At 43.2% G+C, this 17,440-nt stretch overlaps 1 protein-coding gene across 1 annotated transcript in view; it reads left to right on the top strand.

Moving 5' to 3' along the window:
- Positions 1-7,447, top strand: part of FBXO32 (F-box protein 32) — a 43,682-nt gene extending 36,235 nt beyond the window's left edge. Inside the window, exons 8-9 of the mRNA XM_008001481.3 lie at positions 581-724; positions 1,872-7,447. Coding sequence (XP_007999672.2) covers positions 581-724; positions 1,872-1,961 — 234 coding nt within the window. The 3' untranslated portion in view covers positions 1,962-7,447. The remainder of the gene's footprint in view (positions 1-580; positions 725-1,871) is intronic.
- The last annotated feature ends 9,993 nt before the right edge of the window (positions 7,448-17,440 follow it).

Genomic DNA, 17,440 nt, shown 5'->3' with positions numbered 1-17,440 from the left:
ACATATCCAAATTAATGAAGTAGCTCTTTGGGTGAGGAAACTGGCCCTGACCTTGAATTTGGACCTTCAGACACCAACTCCAAGCCTGTTTCCCTTCATCATGCTGCCTCAAGTTTGTTGGTCTTTTTCCAGTTTCTTTATATGGATGTGTGAGTTCAACAAGTTCTGTTCATGAAGCCACTAATATTTAGATATAAACTAGAGCCCTGGTGCCAAGCAGTTATTGTATCTCCCTGGAAATGATCACTCAAGTCTATAGCAAAGAAAAGATTGAAGTTGTTTATTGAGATCCCCTAAACTTTAAAGGACCATCCAGCCGCAGTTTAGTAAAGGTCACTAGCAACGTGTCACCAGCCACCTGTGTTTTTGTTTTGTTTTGTTTTAAGCTTGGTGAAAAGCTACTGTTTAACTGAGGAGAGCTAAGAAGGTACTTGTTTATATAGTGACAGTTCTCCCCTCATTATTGTAGAGCTGAAAAGAGGGGGAAAGGGTGAGAGTCAACCTTCTCAGAACCAGAAAACCACAAGCCATCTTATTGACAAACTTTCTTGCAATTTCTTTTATTCATTTGATTTTTTAGATCCGCAAACGATTAATTCTGTCAGACAAAGGGCAGCTGGATTGGAAGAAGATGTATTTCAAACTTGTCCGATGTTACCCAAGGAAAGAGCAGTATGGAGATACCCTTCAGCTCTGCAAACACTGTCACATCCTTTCCTGGAAGGTATGTGTCTCAGAGGTGGCTGCCACAGACCCCCAGCCCAGTCCCTAAGAGCCAAGAGTGCCAGCCAGCATGGTGAGGCCAGTGCCTTTCCGCCTCTTCCCCATCATAGCCCCCAGCTGAAAGTGAGGGTAAACTGATTCAGTGCCTGGGAGGGTGGGGGTTCCCTTTGTCTGACAGACTTTCATAGACCTCCATTTTCTTCACTTTTCTTATGTTTACATTTTTCTGCATTCCACCCACCCACCCTTAAATCCTCCTCTCTCTGTGTATATCGGTACACACACTTACACACGGAAACACATCGCTTTTAGTTTTTCCAGACTTGTAAAATTTTTTCATTGATGCGTAATACATAGTTTCAGGGTCCATGTGATAATGTAATTCATGTAATTTGTAAAAATTAAATCAATGTACTTGACACATTCATAACCTTAAGTGTTTGTCACTTATTTATGCTAGAACCATTCCAATTCTTCTCTTCTGGCTATTTTGAAATGTTCAATAGATTTTTTTTTTTTTTTTGAGACGGAGTCTCACTCACTCTGTCACCCAGATTGGAGTGCAGTGGTGGGATCTCGGCTCATTGCAACCTCCACCTCCCAGGTTCAAGCGATTCTCTTGCATCAGCATCCCTGAGTATCTGGGACTACAGGCACATGCCACCACACCCAGGCTAATTTTTGTAATTTTTAGTAGAGGTGGGGTTTCGCCATGTTGGCCAGGCTGGTCTTGAACTTTTGACCTCAAGTGATCCACCTGCCTAGGCCTCCCAAAGTGCTGGGATTACAGGCATGAGCCATCGTGCCCAGCCTGAAATAATCAATAGGTTATTATAAACTACGTTCACTTACTGATCTAACAGCAGGTCTTACTGCTTCTATCATACCATGTATTTGTACCCATTGATCCACTTCTCTGCATCCCCTTCCTTTTCCCTTTCTCTGCTCTGGTAACCACCAGTCTACTCTCTGTCTTCATGAAATCTACTTTTATAGCTCCCACATACAAGTGAGAACATGCAACATTTAGGCCTGGGGCGGCATTATTGACAGAGAATCGTTGCTTTGAAGTTGGAAAATGCCTTTTGGTGCCAAAAGCCAATGAGAGGCCTCTGAGAACTTGAAGCTAACTGTGTGTTCCTTTCCAGGGCACTGACCATCCGTGCACTGCCAATAACCCAGAGAGCTGCTCCATTTCACTTTCACCCCAGGACTTTATCAACTTGTTCAAGTTCTGAATCCCAGCACATGACAACACTTCAGAAGGGTCCCCCTGCTGACTGGAGAGCTGGGAATATGGCATTTGGACACTTCATTTGTAAATAGTGTACATTTTAAACATTGGCCTGGAACTTCAGAGATAAGTCACGGAGAGGACTTGGAGGGGAGAAATGCAGTTGCTGACTGGGAATTTGAGAATGTGAACTTCTCACTAGAATTGGTATGGAAAAGCAAAATACTGTAAATAAACTTTTTTTCTAACAATTTGCCAGCAAGACTATAAGGGCAATAATTCTGTTTCAGCGGTGAAAATGGAATCCTCTTAATGGTCACAGAAACTCCCTTATAGTTCCCTAGGAAGAAAAAGGCAAAACTCAAATACAAAATAGGACGCTTTGTTTACAATGTGAAATTTTGTTTAGAAAAGAAAAAAGAAGAAGGAAAACTACATAAGAGAAATGCCTGGGCTTTGGGGTTTGATCTGGTGTTTGTTTTGAGAAGGCGAAGGAAGCGCCACCCATCCTAAACCTGCATGGGCACAGAGCCTTACCCTACAGAGATACCACACAATGGTCTACCTCTCAAAGTGTAGAGTGCCCTCTCTGACGACGCATGTGATCCAGTAGGCAGTGTCTGTTTTTCTTGTAAGTGTTTTCATCACTATAAAAAGTGATTTAAAATGGAAAGGGATATTGGAGGCAACCCTCCTCTGGTTTCACACTTCCTTTTCAGGCAAACAGGGCCCTCCTTGGAGTTATCTGTTTACCAGAACAACCCAAAAGCACACGTTCCTTTTTTCCTGTCATGTTGTAGCTCATTTAGGGGAAGAGAAGGCCAACTTAAAACAGTCCCAGGGGAGGATTGCTTGAGCCCAGGAGTTTGAGGTTTGCAGTGAGCTATGATCGTGCCACTGCACTCCAGCCTGTCTCCAAAACAAAACAAAACAAAAGCCATCCCAGAGGAAGTCCTGCTGCAGAAAAGATGATAGAATTAGTCACCCAATTGATAGCTGTGAAGACTTTCTTATTCCTGCTTAACTTTCTTCCTTGGATATCTTCATGGATAAGCCTGTGTCTGTGGACAGAGTGGGGCCCAAGTGCTGAGGCTCGGAAGACAGGTTTTACAATCAGCCAGTTAAACATCTTACCAGTTGCTGTTCCCCTTGCCAGGGGGATGAGCTGAGGAGCCTCTTTTCTTTAGGTCCAACATCAAAATGAGTCCATCTGAGCTAAGGCTTTTTGCAAAGGTGATTAAAAATCAAGGCTGGAGTTCCAGCCAAATAGGGAGGAGAGGTACCACAAGTTCATCTGAAACTGCTTCCAGGCTGGATAGTTAAAACAGGAAGATCCCAAGGGGATTTTGCAAGGCAAATATCAGCAGGTAACTGTGGAAGAAAGGAAATCTCAGGACCTAATGAGTTCATTGTAAAATATTCCTGGGAGTAGATGGGGGATCTACTCCCAGTTTTTTACTTTCCATAGAATGTTGTTGCTTTCCTACAACGATGTACATATATTTGCAGTTGTATATGCTTTTCTTTTTTTTTTCCCCCAAATAAAGTTGTCACCCTGCATGCCCTTGGCAAATAAGTGAAGCAGAAATAGGAACATGATCCACATGCAAGTTGAGGAACAGTGTATCTTTAAGAACTGACCTTTGGGATGACCTGGAAAGGGGGAAAGATGGCTAAGCATGGAGAGAAATGAGGCAAGAGACAAGCTATGATACAACACCTCTTCACCCCTGCCCTCAATAGCACACAACCCACGTATCAGCTTTCTGAAGAGAAGGAACCTACTATTCAGTGCTCCTCACTTTGCAATGTTTCTGCTACACCAGGATTTCTCCAATTTTTTTTTCATTATCATCCCCCCAAGGAGAAAAAAATTACATTGAATTTAGATTTTCGCTAATAAGGAAAATTAAATATAAAAGAGTAGGATTTTGTTGGGTAAGATTGAGCTTTGGAAAGTCCCGAACCATTATACTATCTAAGGTGTGTTTTTTCTCTTTTTTTTTTTTTTTTTTTTGCAGTCCCTCTCCCCCTGAATCAATTTCACATTGGGAATGCGGAACCTAGACTGTTGAATAAAAAGCTACTTCTTCCATAATTGTCAGGTTCTCTCCAATTTCTCAGCCTCCTCAAAGATGTGGGGTGGAGTTGGGTGTGCCACCACTGAGAGAGCTCTGGAACCTTTGACTGGCGGTGACATTTTTAGATTTAGGGGTTCGTGGCCTTCCACATGTTGCCACCAACTTGCGATCTCTGCCCCTTCATGCTGATCAAGAAAGTAGAAACTCCTCGTCGCCTTCAGGTTTGCAGTCCCAGAAACATTGCCTGCTGTGGACTGTCAGCACAAAACTGGGAACTGGTCTCATTTAGACTGTCAGCAGTGCACGTGATTGTACGATAGACCCCAGGCAACCATGTGCATCTGGCAAGATGACCCCTGCCCCAAGAGAAGGGTTACGGTCTTCTTAAATGTTTACCAAGATGGTGCTGGTGGGCTCTCCCCATGTCCTTTGGTGTTACTGGAGTTGGTGTATGACAGAGTTAAGGAAATGTTTTAAGGAAAATGAAGAGTAAATCAACCTTTATGGTTCTCTTTCATTGGAAGAGGAGAATAAAGAAGGAAATGGCAGGTAGAGAGGGAGGGGGAAAGGAATAGAAATGGCGTGTCTTTGATGCTGTGGCTTGTGCGGGGTTGATGGGAAGAGCACAGCAGGCACAGCGTATCTGTGCTAGTGCCACGTGGTATCTGTTAAGTATGGCCAGAGCCTCACATATAAGTGAAGAGAGTTAAGACAATTCTTGCTCTTTGAACAATAATAGTCTATAGAATTTCTATTGGCAAACCGTCCCAGACAATCTGACCTATCAAACAAAAGCAAATAATCCCTGTCTCAGAACTGCTGGTCTAAAAGCCAGAAGGGGCATGACAATGGAAATTGCTAGAAAAGAGAGAATGCTCTACTCTCTTTCCTGTGCCTACCTACCCCCATCCTAAACCCTGTAAAACAGAATTTCAAAATAGATGTCAAATATGAAGTAATTCAGACTTCCAAAGAAGGAAGGAGTTCTGCCCAGGGCAGTATGAGCAAATCCACAGGGATGTTAAGATTTGGTCCAACTCAAAGTTTTATGGGCAGTGAGCCTAGAGCCTCTTGAGAGTAAGCCCTTGCATTTGGGACAAGGAGAATATGTGAAGCTCAGGAGTGCTCACACTAGAGCAAGATCCGGAAAAAAAAACAATCCAATGGCATTTTAAACTAGATTGCATTATCACTCAATGCTGTTACTTTGAGCAGACAAATCAGTTGAATGGGAGGGCAAATGGCAGAAATGAACAAAAGCTGTTAGGTGAAAGCATCCCCAATGTATCAGTTGTGAGATGATTTTTGTTTAATGATGATCAGGTTTACATTGAAGTGGCTTGGAAGATGTATTTCAGGGGGACTGGGTTTGCACTGCAAAACTGAACACTAGAGCAGGTTCTACTAGCACTTGGGCAGTAAGGTAGTGGGTGTGTATTATGCTGTTGTCACAGTTCTCATCTTTGTGGATTCACATACCCTTTCCCATGAAGAACTTGCTACTAACAGAGGCTCCTTGTTTCTGTTGTTTTTATACGGGAGAAGAGAAAGACCTTGGAATTTCAATTGTCTAAACAAGTGGTATGATTTACAAGGAGGCAAACCATTCAAGAGATGTTCAACAGTATATCATTCTTAGCATTCAATACAATGTTTATTATAAAATATACACCTGAGTTTATGTTTTTCTGCCAGGCTGAAAGGCAATAATGTCTTGCTATGCAAACACTATTTTATGTGTGGATTTTTTAACTGCAATTTTATGTGTGAATTTTTTTTAACTAAACTCTATCATCATTTTCAATGTTGACATCTTTTTTTTTTTTTTAATCTGTTTCCAACTCTGAGTCTGTGAACTCTCTTCTGACTGGATGCTGGCCTAAAATCCTATTAGTGCTTAAACAGACCTCGAAACACTCTGATCCTCTAGGCCAATATAGAGATGTTGTCATTTGATATATCTTGGGTCCTTGATGGCTTCAACAAACAAGGTCATAATTTGTTTAAATTCAGTGTTTTCTGTAGATACTTTCTTCTCAGTTTCATTTAGGAGAGTAACCATCTTTGGTTTTCCAAAGAATGGAAACTCCTACCCCAGACTTCAGACTTAGAGCTTCTGCCTTTCACGATGAGGAAGAGATCCAGAATGTTCAGGGGATGTGCGACAGCCCACCTGGTACTCAGTGGCAGAGCTGAATGCCAACTTGAGGCCTCCTGAGGCCTGACCTTGTGTGCCCCCAGCCCTCCACCCCAAGCACCTTTTGGTGTGGCTGGAGACACATGACGTTGGATGTGATTTTTCTCAAGCCCTTCACTGTGGAAGGCATGGGAGACTGCCCAGCACTGGGCATCTGGCTGTTAACGTTTCCATTTCAAGTCCCTGATTCTTACTGGAGAAGTTAAGGAGCCACTTAATGTTTTTACAGACCTCTGATTCTGTTGTGAATGTGGCATTCCAGTGAGTAGAACCTGCTTGCTATAAAGAAAGCAGCATATTTTGACAACTTTATTTTTTCCTTGGGTACTTACATTTTTATTACAAAAACGGCCCTTATAAAAAAAAGACAGAAGGGCTGGGCAGTGGCTTACTTTCTAGAAACTGAGATTCCGAAGCAGGTGTTTCCTCTCCGCTAGACTCAGAGGTACATTTAATCCATCTTCTCCATTTCCTCCTTCAGGACCAGCTATGAGATTCAGTGCATTTCTATCCCAGTGGATGTTCATTCTCCGCTAAACTTCATCTTTTACTAAGCAAAGGGGGATTATTCCATGAGGCAGCCAGGAGCAAGGGGCCATGATATTCATGACTTTGTCTGCTGAGCATTTTTCAAAGTGTCCTTGAATTCACTCAGCAAACAACGCTTTCTGGAGAATCTCTCAAAACAGGCTCTGCTCCATTTGGCCAAAAACGATGGCTGCTCCAAAACTCCGAACTTCTTGAAACTCCATCTGCTACATTATTTCTGGAGTTTAAACACGACTTTTTCTGTCTTTGAGTATAGATGTGTTTGTTTAATTAACAAAGCACAAGTCTGTTAAGCAGAAGGCTCCAAGCTGTATTCTATACTTGGGAACCCTTGGTGCCATCTTTATTTTACCAAGTGCCAATCACCATGGCTAAAGTGGGTGTATATTACAGCCTGTGTCCTAAGCTTAGATGCTTTAAGGTACTTTTTTAAATGAAAAATATTAGAGGGGGTTGAACATTGTAACTAAAGCATAAAGTTAGACCAATTACATGCAGAGATGTTTATTTAATATTGTGTGAGCTGAGTCCATCTGTATAAATTATTTGCACACTTTCCTTGCATGATGAACTGATTTTTTTATAGTTGTTTGTACCAGACGGTGGCATATTTTTGTAAAAAACTTTTGACACTGAATTGCAATAAATGTTTTTCCAACAACACACACTGGTGCATTTTTAGTATGTCCCAATTCAAGTTGGCTTTTTATCATACTAAATATGTTTATCTTTTGCCTATTGAGACTTATATTCCTTCTCCCAGAAACTTGTTACCATTTTTGTAAAATTTCTAGGAATCCATAGAAAAACAAGCTTGTTGCTGAATACCAACCTGAGTCCATAATACAGCATTATGCTTAAACTGAAGGTTTTCATATACTATTTGCACAGCAGAATGATTAGGGAATAATGAATTTTGAAGTCAACATCAGTGTATTCATCAACAGGCATTTATGGAACAGCTGCTATATGCTAGACCTGTGCAAGGCACTGGGAATAGGGTGGTGAACAAGACAGAAATTGTCTTTGCCTTTCGTGTGTGATTTTGTTTTGTTTTGTTTTTTTTGGTGACAAGGATGGGATCGTCCTTACCTTAATGAAATTTAGATTTTAGTAAGAAAGGGGGCCCGGGTGCAGTGGCTCACACCTGTAATCCCAACATTTTGGGAGGCCGAGGCCGGTGGCTCACTTGAGGTCAGAAGCTCAAGACAAGCCTGGTCAACATGGTGAAGCCCCGTCTCTACTAAAAATACAAAAATTACCTGGGCATGGTGGCACATGCCTGTAGGCTCAGCTAATCAGGAGGCTGAGGCAGGAGAATCTCTTGAACTTGGGAGGTGGAGGTTGCAATGAGCCGAGATAGCGCCATGCATTCCAGCCTGGGTGGCAGAGGAAGACTCTGTCTCAAAAAAAAAAAAAAAAAAGGCAGGGGGAGGGAGTGGAGGAGAAAGCAAGTAAAAAAAATTATTTGTAATAACCAATACGAAGGGAATAAACAAAGGGTTGAGATATAGAATGACAAGTGGGACCCAGTTAAGACAGTGAGAACCGAAGCAGTGGGGGCCTCTCTGAAGAAGTGATGTTGAAGGAGCCAGCCCCAGAGGAATGAGGGCAAGAGCATTCCGGAAAGAGAAACAGCTTGTACAAGGTTCAAATCATGGTCCTGCCACTTACCTGCAGAGTGGCCTTTGTCACCTCATTTCACCCCTCTGTGTCTCAATTTCCTCGACACTAAGAATACCTATCTCTTCGGCTCAGAGGGTTAAGTGAACTAACACATATGAAGTGCTTGAAGACAGGCACAAAATATGAGCGCAGCCAGTGTTAATGATTATTATTTCCTGAGCAACAAGAGTCTAAGAATCGGGTTCAGAATTGCACTGTGTTTCCAGGAGGGTATTCAGGTGACTGACTTGCGGGAGATTGGCTTACTTGATACTTTTACTCTGGGACACCCTCCGCTCTGACCACTAACTGTCAATCAGAAAATGACAAAAGGTACATGAGAGTAATTAGAGATCATTTTTTTAAACCTCCACCAGGATCACAAAATCTCACCATTCCCTAAATATGACAAGTCTTCTTTGCTCAGGTAGTGTGCCTCCTTAGTATGTTCTACCATCTGTCTGATTAGCACCTTTAGGCCACTTTCTCACTAAAGTCTCCCCAAGCCGAGTAAATCTCATTTCCCACCACACTTCTTTGCCTAGGGACTTTGTTACATTGTAGTCTTACTTGTGGCAATTGCATGGTACCTAGCACTGTGCCAGGACTGAATGAATTCATAGGACCATATATACCAGGGGTCCCCAACCCCCAGACCGTGGACCAGCACTGGTCCATGGCCTGTTAGGAACTGGGCCATGCAGCAGGAGGTGAGCAGCAGGCAAGTGAGTGTCACCACCTGAACTCCACCTCCTGTCAATCAGCGGTGGCATTAGAGTCTCATAAGAACATGAACCCTGGTGTGAACTGCACATGCAAGGCATCTAGGTTGTGTGCTCCATATGAAAATCTAACGCCTGATGATCTGATGTAGAACAGTTTCATTCCAGAACCATCCCCCCCGCACCCCCTGGTCCACAGAAACCAGTCTCTGGTACCAAAAAGGTTGGGGACCACTGATATATACACTCAAAAAATGCTTTTGAAAGTCTTAGGACCATATACTTACCCTTAACTAGAACAAAAATTGGCATGAGTTTATGTGCATAGATAGAATTACTTACAGCTTTTTGGTTTAAAATTACTGTTTGTTGATAAAGTAACAAATACAGAGACCCAGTTTTCATTAAAGTTTCCTTTAAATTCCACTAACAAATCTTGATATTTACAAGCCTAGTAAATTTTAATACAAAATAGTAGGACTTTTTATTCCTCTTAATAAACTCAAATTTAATAGATCACATTCCCTCTAAAAAGTAATTCTCTTTTACAAACTTAATAAAAAAAATCCTTTAAACATTTTAAAGCTGCAATTATAAATCTGTTACTTTTGATTTTTAAGCACTTCAATTATAAATTGAATGCATTTGCTTTTTTAAAAAGCACTGCAGGCTGGGCGCAGTGGCTCATGCTTACAATCCCAGCACTTTGGGAGGCCAAGGCAGGTGGATCACGAGGTCAAGAGATCGAGCTCCAACCTGGCCAACATGATGAAACCCCATCTCTACTAAAAATACAAAAATTAGTTGGGTGTGGTGGTACAAGCCTGTAGTCCCAGCTACTCAGGAAGCTGAGGCAGGAGAATCACTTGAACCTGGGAGGCGGAGGTTGCAGTGAGCGGAGATCGCACCACTGCACTCCAACCTGGGGACAGAGTGAGACTTTGTCCCAAATAAACAAAGAAACAAACAAAACACTGCAAATACCTGCTCAGATAAGCTTACAGCCTTAATAAGCAAAACATTCTCAAGTAAGTTACAAATTTAACAAATTAAGCATGAATATATTTTATCTCAAACTCTCTTAGAAACTCTAACATTGTTAAGTAAAATTATCATACCTTTCCATTTAAAATCATATCTTACACTAATTACTTATTTTAAATGGAAATCATAAGGCCACCACGGTAGGCAAAATAATAGCTCCCTAAGGATGTCCACATCCTAATTCCTGGAACCTATGAATATGTTGCTATGTGGTAAAGAGAAAAATGCAAATGTGATTAAATTAAGCACCTTTAGATGTCGGGGTTATCCTGGACTACTTGGGTGGGCCCAATGTAACTTCTTTTCTTCTTTTTTTTTTTTTGTGATCGAGTCTCACTCTGGACTACAAGCACATGCCACCACGCCCAGCTAATTTTTGTATTTTTAGTGGAGACGGGGTTTCACCATGTTGGCCAAGATGGTCTTGATCTCCTGACCTCATGATCCCTCCTAGGCCTTCTAAAGTGTTGGGATTACAGGCATGAGCCATCACGCCTGGCTTTTTTTTTTTTTTTTTTTTTTTTTGGAGATGGAGTTTTACTCTTGTCGCCCAGGCTGGAGTGCAGTGGTGCGATCTCAGCTCACTACAATCTCCACCTCCCAGGTTCAAGCAATTCCCCTGCCTCAGCCTCCCGAGTAGCTGGGATTACAGATGCCCGCCACCACACCCGGCTAATTTTTGTATTTTTAGTAGAGAACGGGGTTTTGTCATGTTGGCCAGGCTGGTGTCGAACTCCTGACCTCAGGTGATCCGCCCACCTCGGCCTCCCAAAGTGCTGGGATTACAGGCATGAGCCAGAGCCCCCAATCCCAATGTAACATTTATGGCAGGGTCTTTAAAAGTACAAAAGGAATGCAGCAGAGGTCAGACTGATGCAACACAAGGACTCCACCGGCCCTTGCTGACTTTGAAGGTGGAGGGGGAGGCTACCAGCCAAGGAATGAGAGCAGCACCTATAATCCGGAAAAGGCAAGGAAAGGGATTCTCCCCTAGAGCTCCCAGAAGGGAACAGAGCCCTACCAACATCTTGACGTCAGTCTACCAAAACCTATATCAGATCTGACCTGCTGAACTATAAAAATAACAAATTTGTGTTGTTTTAAGCCATTGAAAGTGTGATTTGTTGCAGTAGTAATAGGAAACGAATCCAGTCAAGCTGGCAGCTTCTCTAGTATGTCTAGCAGCCCACCCCTACAACAGCTTTTCCCTGCCAGTTCTGCCCCCACCCCAGACAAACTCCCACTGTCCCTACTGCTGCATAGCCCTCAACCCAAGCTGGGCAAGGATCTGTCTGAAAATAAAAGGCACAACCATCTTCACTGCCTAATTCAGCAGCAAGACTTATTTTGACCACCAGATATGTGGAAGTGCAAAAGCTAGACAGGGGGTGTCGGCCTCTGTCCGTGGTAGGTGTGAAGTTTTCTCCTTCCTGTTTCACATAGGCTTAAATTGAGGATGACACCAATCACGTTTCTGCCCAAGAAACATCACAGAGAATCGGCGCTGCAAATTGTCTCCACTGAGCAATGTTTACGAAGCAGCAGTGTCGTGGGCACTGGAGCAGCCAGGCAGAAGGGTGAGCTTAGCCCTTGCCCTCAGGGAACTTACCCCGCTGGTGGAGGAGTGGGAGGGGCTGGAAAATGTGTATCAATTACAATACAGGAGCCAAAGTTGTAAATGCCCAGAGTCAGTTACGATGCACTAGAGGAGTTCAGATAGGAAGAAGAACTGAGTTCACATTTTTGAGAAGGAGAACAACGTGGGATGAAACATGAGCTCCTTCATTGGAAGCCAGAAATGGGACTAGGGATCAGAGGCCAGAGACCAATACTTAACACTTCCCAACCAAAGTCCATTCTGTGCATTGATAGATTTTTTGGGAGGGGAAAAAAAAAGTACTCTAAGGTTTGGACAGGGTTCCCTTTTAGAGAGAATTAAAGCTGTGTCCCTGGGATCTCAGTACCAGAGCTTTCCCAGTGATCTAGAAAACTGACAGAAGCTCAAATGAGCTGAGGTTCATTTGGTTCTGAACCAAATGAATCAAATGAACCTTCAAATGATTCTGTGATGGTTAATTTTATGTGCCAACTTGGCTAGGCCATGGTACCCCATTGTTTGGTCAAGCATTGGTCTAGTTGTTGCTGTGAAGGTATTTTTTAGGTGTGATTAACATTTATATCAGCAGACCATGGGTAAGGCCTTCCATAATGTGGGTACACCTCATCCAATCAGCTGAAGGCCTTGAGAGAACAGAGTGACATCTCCTGAAGAAGGAATTCTGCCTTTAGACTGCCTTTGAACTCAAGATGGCAACATCAACTCTTCCTTGGCTCTCCAGGCTGCCAGCCTACCCTGGAGATTTTGGACTACTACTCTCACAATTGCATAAGCCAATTTCTTTTCTTTTTTTCTTTTTTTTTTTTCTTTTTCTTTTTCTTTTTTTTTTTTTTTTTTTTTTTTGAGGTGGAGTCTCACTCTGTCGCCCAGACTGGAGTGCAGTGGCACAATCTCGGTTCACTGCAACCTCCGCCTCCCAGATTCAAGTAATTCTCCTGCCTCAGCCTCCCAAGTAGCTGGGACTACAGGTGCCTGCAACCATGCCCTGCTAATTTTTTGTATTTTTTAGTAGAGATGAGGTTTCACGGTGTTAGCCAGGATGGTCTCCATCTCCTGACCTCGTGATCCACCCGCCTCGGCCTCCCAAAGTGCTGGGATTACAGGCGTGAGCCACGGCACCCAGCAAGCCAATTTCTTAAAATAAATCTACATACATACTGTATTAGTCTGTTTTCATGCTGCTGATAAAGACATTCTCAAGACTGAGAAGACCATGCTGCTGATAAAGAGATACCCAAGACTGGGAGAAAAACAGTTTTAATTGGACTTACAGTTCCACATGGCTGGGGAGGCCTCAGAATCACGGCAGGAGGTGAAAGGCACTTCTTACATCCCAGCAACAACAGAAAAATGAGGAAGAAGCAAAAGCAGAAACCCCCGATAAAGCCATCAGATCTCTTGAGACTTACTACACAAAGATAGCACAGGAAAGACCAGCCCCCATTGTTCAATTACCTTTCCCTAAGTCCCTTCCACAACACATGGGAATTCTGGGAGATACAACGCAAGTTGAGATTTGGGTGGGGACACAGCCAAACCATATCACATACATACATAGATGATAGAGATAAATAGAGATAAAGGTACAGAGAGAGATTTAAAAAAAAATTTTTTTTTGAGACAGGATCTCACTCTGTTGTCCAGGCTGCAGTGCAGTAGTGTAATCATAGCTCACTGCAACTTTGAACTCCTGGCCTCAAGTGATCTTCCTGCCTCAGCCTCCTGTGTATCTGGGACTACAGGCACACACCACACACCGGGCTATTCTTATTTTTTGTAGAGATGGGGTCTTGCTATGTTGCCCAGGCTGGTCTCAAACTACTAGCCTCAAGCAATTCTCCTACCTTGGCCTCCCAAAGTGCTAGGATTACAGGCATGAGCCATTGTGCCTAGCCAAATATAGGCCAATTTTAAGGAATAAAACATTTCACTTTACCTAATAAAGTAGTTAAAAGAATAAAATATATCAGCCAGGCGCAGTGGCTTACACCTGTAATCACTTTGGGAGGCCAAGGCGGGCAGATCACTTGAGGCCAGGAAGTCGAGACCAGACTGGCCAACATAGTGAAACCTGCCTCTACAAAAAATACAAAAATTAGCCTGGGGTTGTGGCACGCACCCGAAACCCCAGCTACTCAGGAGGTTGAGGCACAAGAATCACTTGAACCTGGGAGGTGGAGGTTGTAGTGAGCCGAGATCATGCTGCTGCACATCAGCCTGGGCGATGGAGCAAAACTCTGTCAAAAACAAAAACAAAAACAAAAACAAACTACCTATATAAGCATATATGGAGATGATAGACGATAGATAGATATAGATAGATGATAGACAGATAGAGATACTAGAGAGAAAGAGATTTAGAGACAGAGAGATCATATATATATATATACACATACATACACACATTTATAAATAGAGAGAAAGACATGCACCTCCTACTGGTTCCATTTCTCTGAAGACTAATACAAGCTCCTAGAAAGAGAAAAAGGGCAAGGAAAGTCTAGAGGAAGGTTTCAGAAGGCAGGGGGAAAGGGAGAAAAACCAGAGAGAGAACGGAATCCAGTGGCCGCAAGGGCAGTCGGCCAACCACCACATCCTGAGAAATCATGCTTGGCAGATGCCAAAGAGCGCAACAAAACAGTCACTCCTGACCCACATAAAAGTGCCTGTGTGACTCCCTCTTTTCTGTACTTTTAAAACACCTATTCAAACGTTTTCATTACATTGTACGATTTAATCCTTTCTTAATGTCAAAAGTGTCCCGAAGAGCCCCTCCTTCCTTCAGAGAGGCAGAGCACAGCACAGTGGTGAGGGGCCCAGGATCTGAAGCCAGCCCACCGCTTCCCAGCTGTGTTGGACGGTGTGTTAAACCTTCACCAGTCTGGCCAACAAAGCGAAACTTGCCTCTACAAAAAATACAAAAACGCCTCAGTCCCTCCATCTGTAAAATAGGCACGATGACAGCATCTGCATCATAGATTTGCCATGAGGAGTCATTGAGTTAGTGTATTTTGAATGATTTGATACGTTATGTGGTTAGAGCAGTGCTTGGCACATAGTAAGCTTTACATAAACATTTATTATTCATATTCACTAAGTCCACTTTCCATTTTTTGTCTCTGTCTCATATTCTCAAATCTGCCTAGCCTTATACCCTGTGTTGGGGTTTTTTGTTATTGTTGTTTTTTCAGAGATGGAGTATCACTCTTTCGCCCAGGCTGGAATGCAGTGACATGATCTCGGGTCCCTGCAACCTCTGCCTCCCAGGTTCAAGTGATTCTCCTGCCTCAGCTTCCAGAGTAGCTAGGATTACAGACATGAGCCACCATGCCCAGCTAATTTCTCTATTTTTTTAGTAGAGATGGGGTTTCACTATATGTTGGCCAGGCTGATCTCGAACTCCTGACCTCAGGTGATCCGCCCACCTCAGCCTCCCAAAGTGCTGCGATTATAGGCATGAGCCACCGCGCCTGGCCTACCCAGTGTTCTTTTATGACACCACCATTTCTCCCACACAGCACCTAGTGTAAAACTTTAGGAAGAGTCTGTGAAATATGTTTCCTGCACCAGATACCCAAGGTCTCTAGGATAAACCTTCATTAGCCTTGCCAACCAAATGAGCTTTCTCTTGGAGGAAGACTTGCTGCAAATAACTGAAATAACTTGACTTGTGCTAATAGCCTTGCCTCTAATAACTGGGAATACACTAGACACAGAGCACTGTTCGGCTTCCATTTCTCTCACGTGGATAAACACAGTGCTCTCTCCTTCCCCAGCTAGGATTTGTCCCTCTTTCTATGTCTGGCACTTCACAACTATGAAGTGCTTTGATATGAATGTAGTTTTTGCAACAAAGATGAGAAGAGAAAAACCTTGAAACCAAGCAAACCTAAAACCATGAACTCTATAGACTCAAAGTGATACCTGACAGATCTGAAGAGGTGACGTGGTCCAGCTTCTGCCACCTTCCTACAGGCACACCCACCACCCCCATTTCACAGATGGGACAACCAAGACCTAGAAATGTTAATGACCTGCCCCCAAAAAACTGTAATAGGGCATCATACTCTGTAATTAACTAATTACTGTAATAGATATTGAATGGAGTTTACTTTATTTTCCCAGAACTTTGGTTCAAAGTTAATGCTGGCCGGCCATGGTGGTTCATGCCTATAATCCCAGCACCTTGGGAGCCTGAGGCAGGAGGATCACTTGAGGCCAAGAGTTCCAGACAAGCCTGGCCAACATAGTGAGACCCCCATCTCTACAAAATGTAAAAAAAAAAAAATTAGTCTGGGATGGTGATGGGCACCTGTGGTCCTAGCTACTCAGCATGCAGAAGGACCACTTAAGCCCAAGAGTTTGAGGCTGTAGTAAACTATGATCACACCACTGCACTCCAGCCTGGGTGACAGAGGAAGACCCTGTATCTAAAATAAATAAATGAATTTCTTTTAAAACCCAGTTCAGAGGACAAATGGCATTGAGCATCCTCCTGATATTCTAGTTTCCAGTTTCAATAGTTGGAGCCAGCCACCTCCCTACGAGGTTTATCAAGAGGCCAGAATTGATCCTACTCATTCCCAGCATCAATATAAAAGAAGGGGTGAGGAGAAAGGACACCCTGGAAAGGAGAATAGTATTCATGGAAAGAGCCTGTCTTATCCTGTAAGTCATAGTGGGGACTCCAGGGAAATCATTCACAAAGCCCCGAAGTGGAACAGCATCGTTCATCTGGGGTGATACCTGAGATTCGTTGCCTCATGGCCACAGAAAACTAGGACACAGACACACAAAGAGTGAGTTTAAGAGCAGAAGTTTAATAGGCAAAAGCAAGAGAATAGCTCTCTCTGCTGCAGAGAGAGGGGTACCCAATGGGTTTCAGTGCCGTGGTGAAATGCAGGGGTTTTTTTCAGATGAGCTTGGGGTGGTGTCTGATTTACATAGGGACAAAAGATCGGTCAGATCAGGTGTGCCATTTCCATAGAGTGTGAATTTCTGGACACTCCACCTTAATCTTTTATTATGCAGATGTTCTCTATCTGGCTGGCACCAGGTTGCTTCTTTCTGTATTGTACATGTGGTAACAAATAAAAGGGAAGATGGAGCCTCCATGTTGAACATACCTGGCTCCCAGGTAGCCCTTTCTATTGAACATTCACCTGTTCAAGCTTCCAGCTTGCTTATCTGTTTGCAGCTTGATTTTTTCAGTCTGCTCTTTATTAGAAAAAAGAATTTCTTAGGCTGATTTTTGTTAAAAGGGAAGCCCTGCAGAGGACTCTTTTACCCTCAATGTCTGCCTAAATAAATCTTTTTCTTTTTTTTTTTTTTTTTTTTTTTGAGACGGAGTCTCACTCTGTCACCCAGGCTGGAGTTCAGTAGTGGGATGATCTCGGCTCACTGCAATCTCCGCTTTCTGGGTTCAAGCGATTCTCCTGCCTCAGCCTCCTGAGTAGCTGGGATTACAGGCGTGCACCACCACGCCCGTCTGATTTTTGTATTTTCAGTAGAGTCAAGGTTTCACCATGTTGGCCAGACTGAACTCCGGATCTCAAGTGACCTGCCTTTCTCGGCCTTCCAGAGTGCTGGGATTACAGGTGTGAGCCA

This window comes from Chlorocebus sabaeus, chromosome 8 (genome assembly GCF_047675955.1).
Source record: "Chlorocebus sabaeus isolate Y175 chromosome 8, mChlSab1.0.hap1, whole genome shotgun sequence".
NCBI lineage: Eukaryota > Metazoa > Chordata > Mammalia > Primates > Cercopithecidae > Chlorocebus > Chlorocebus sabaeus.
This window is presented reverse-complemented; position numbering and strand designations above follow the sequence as displayed.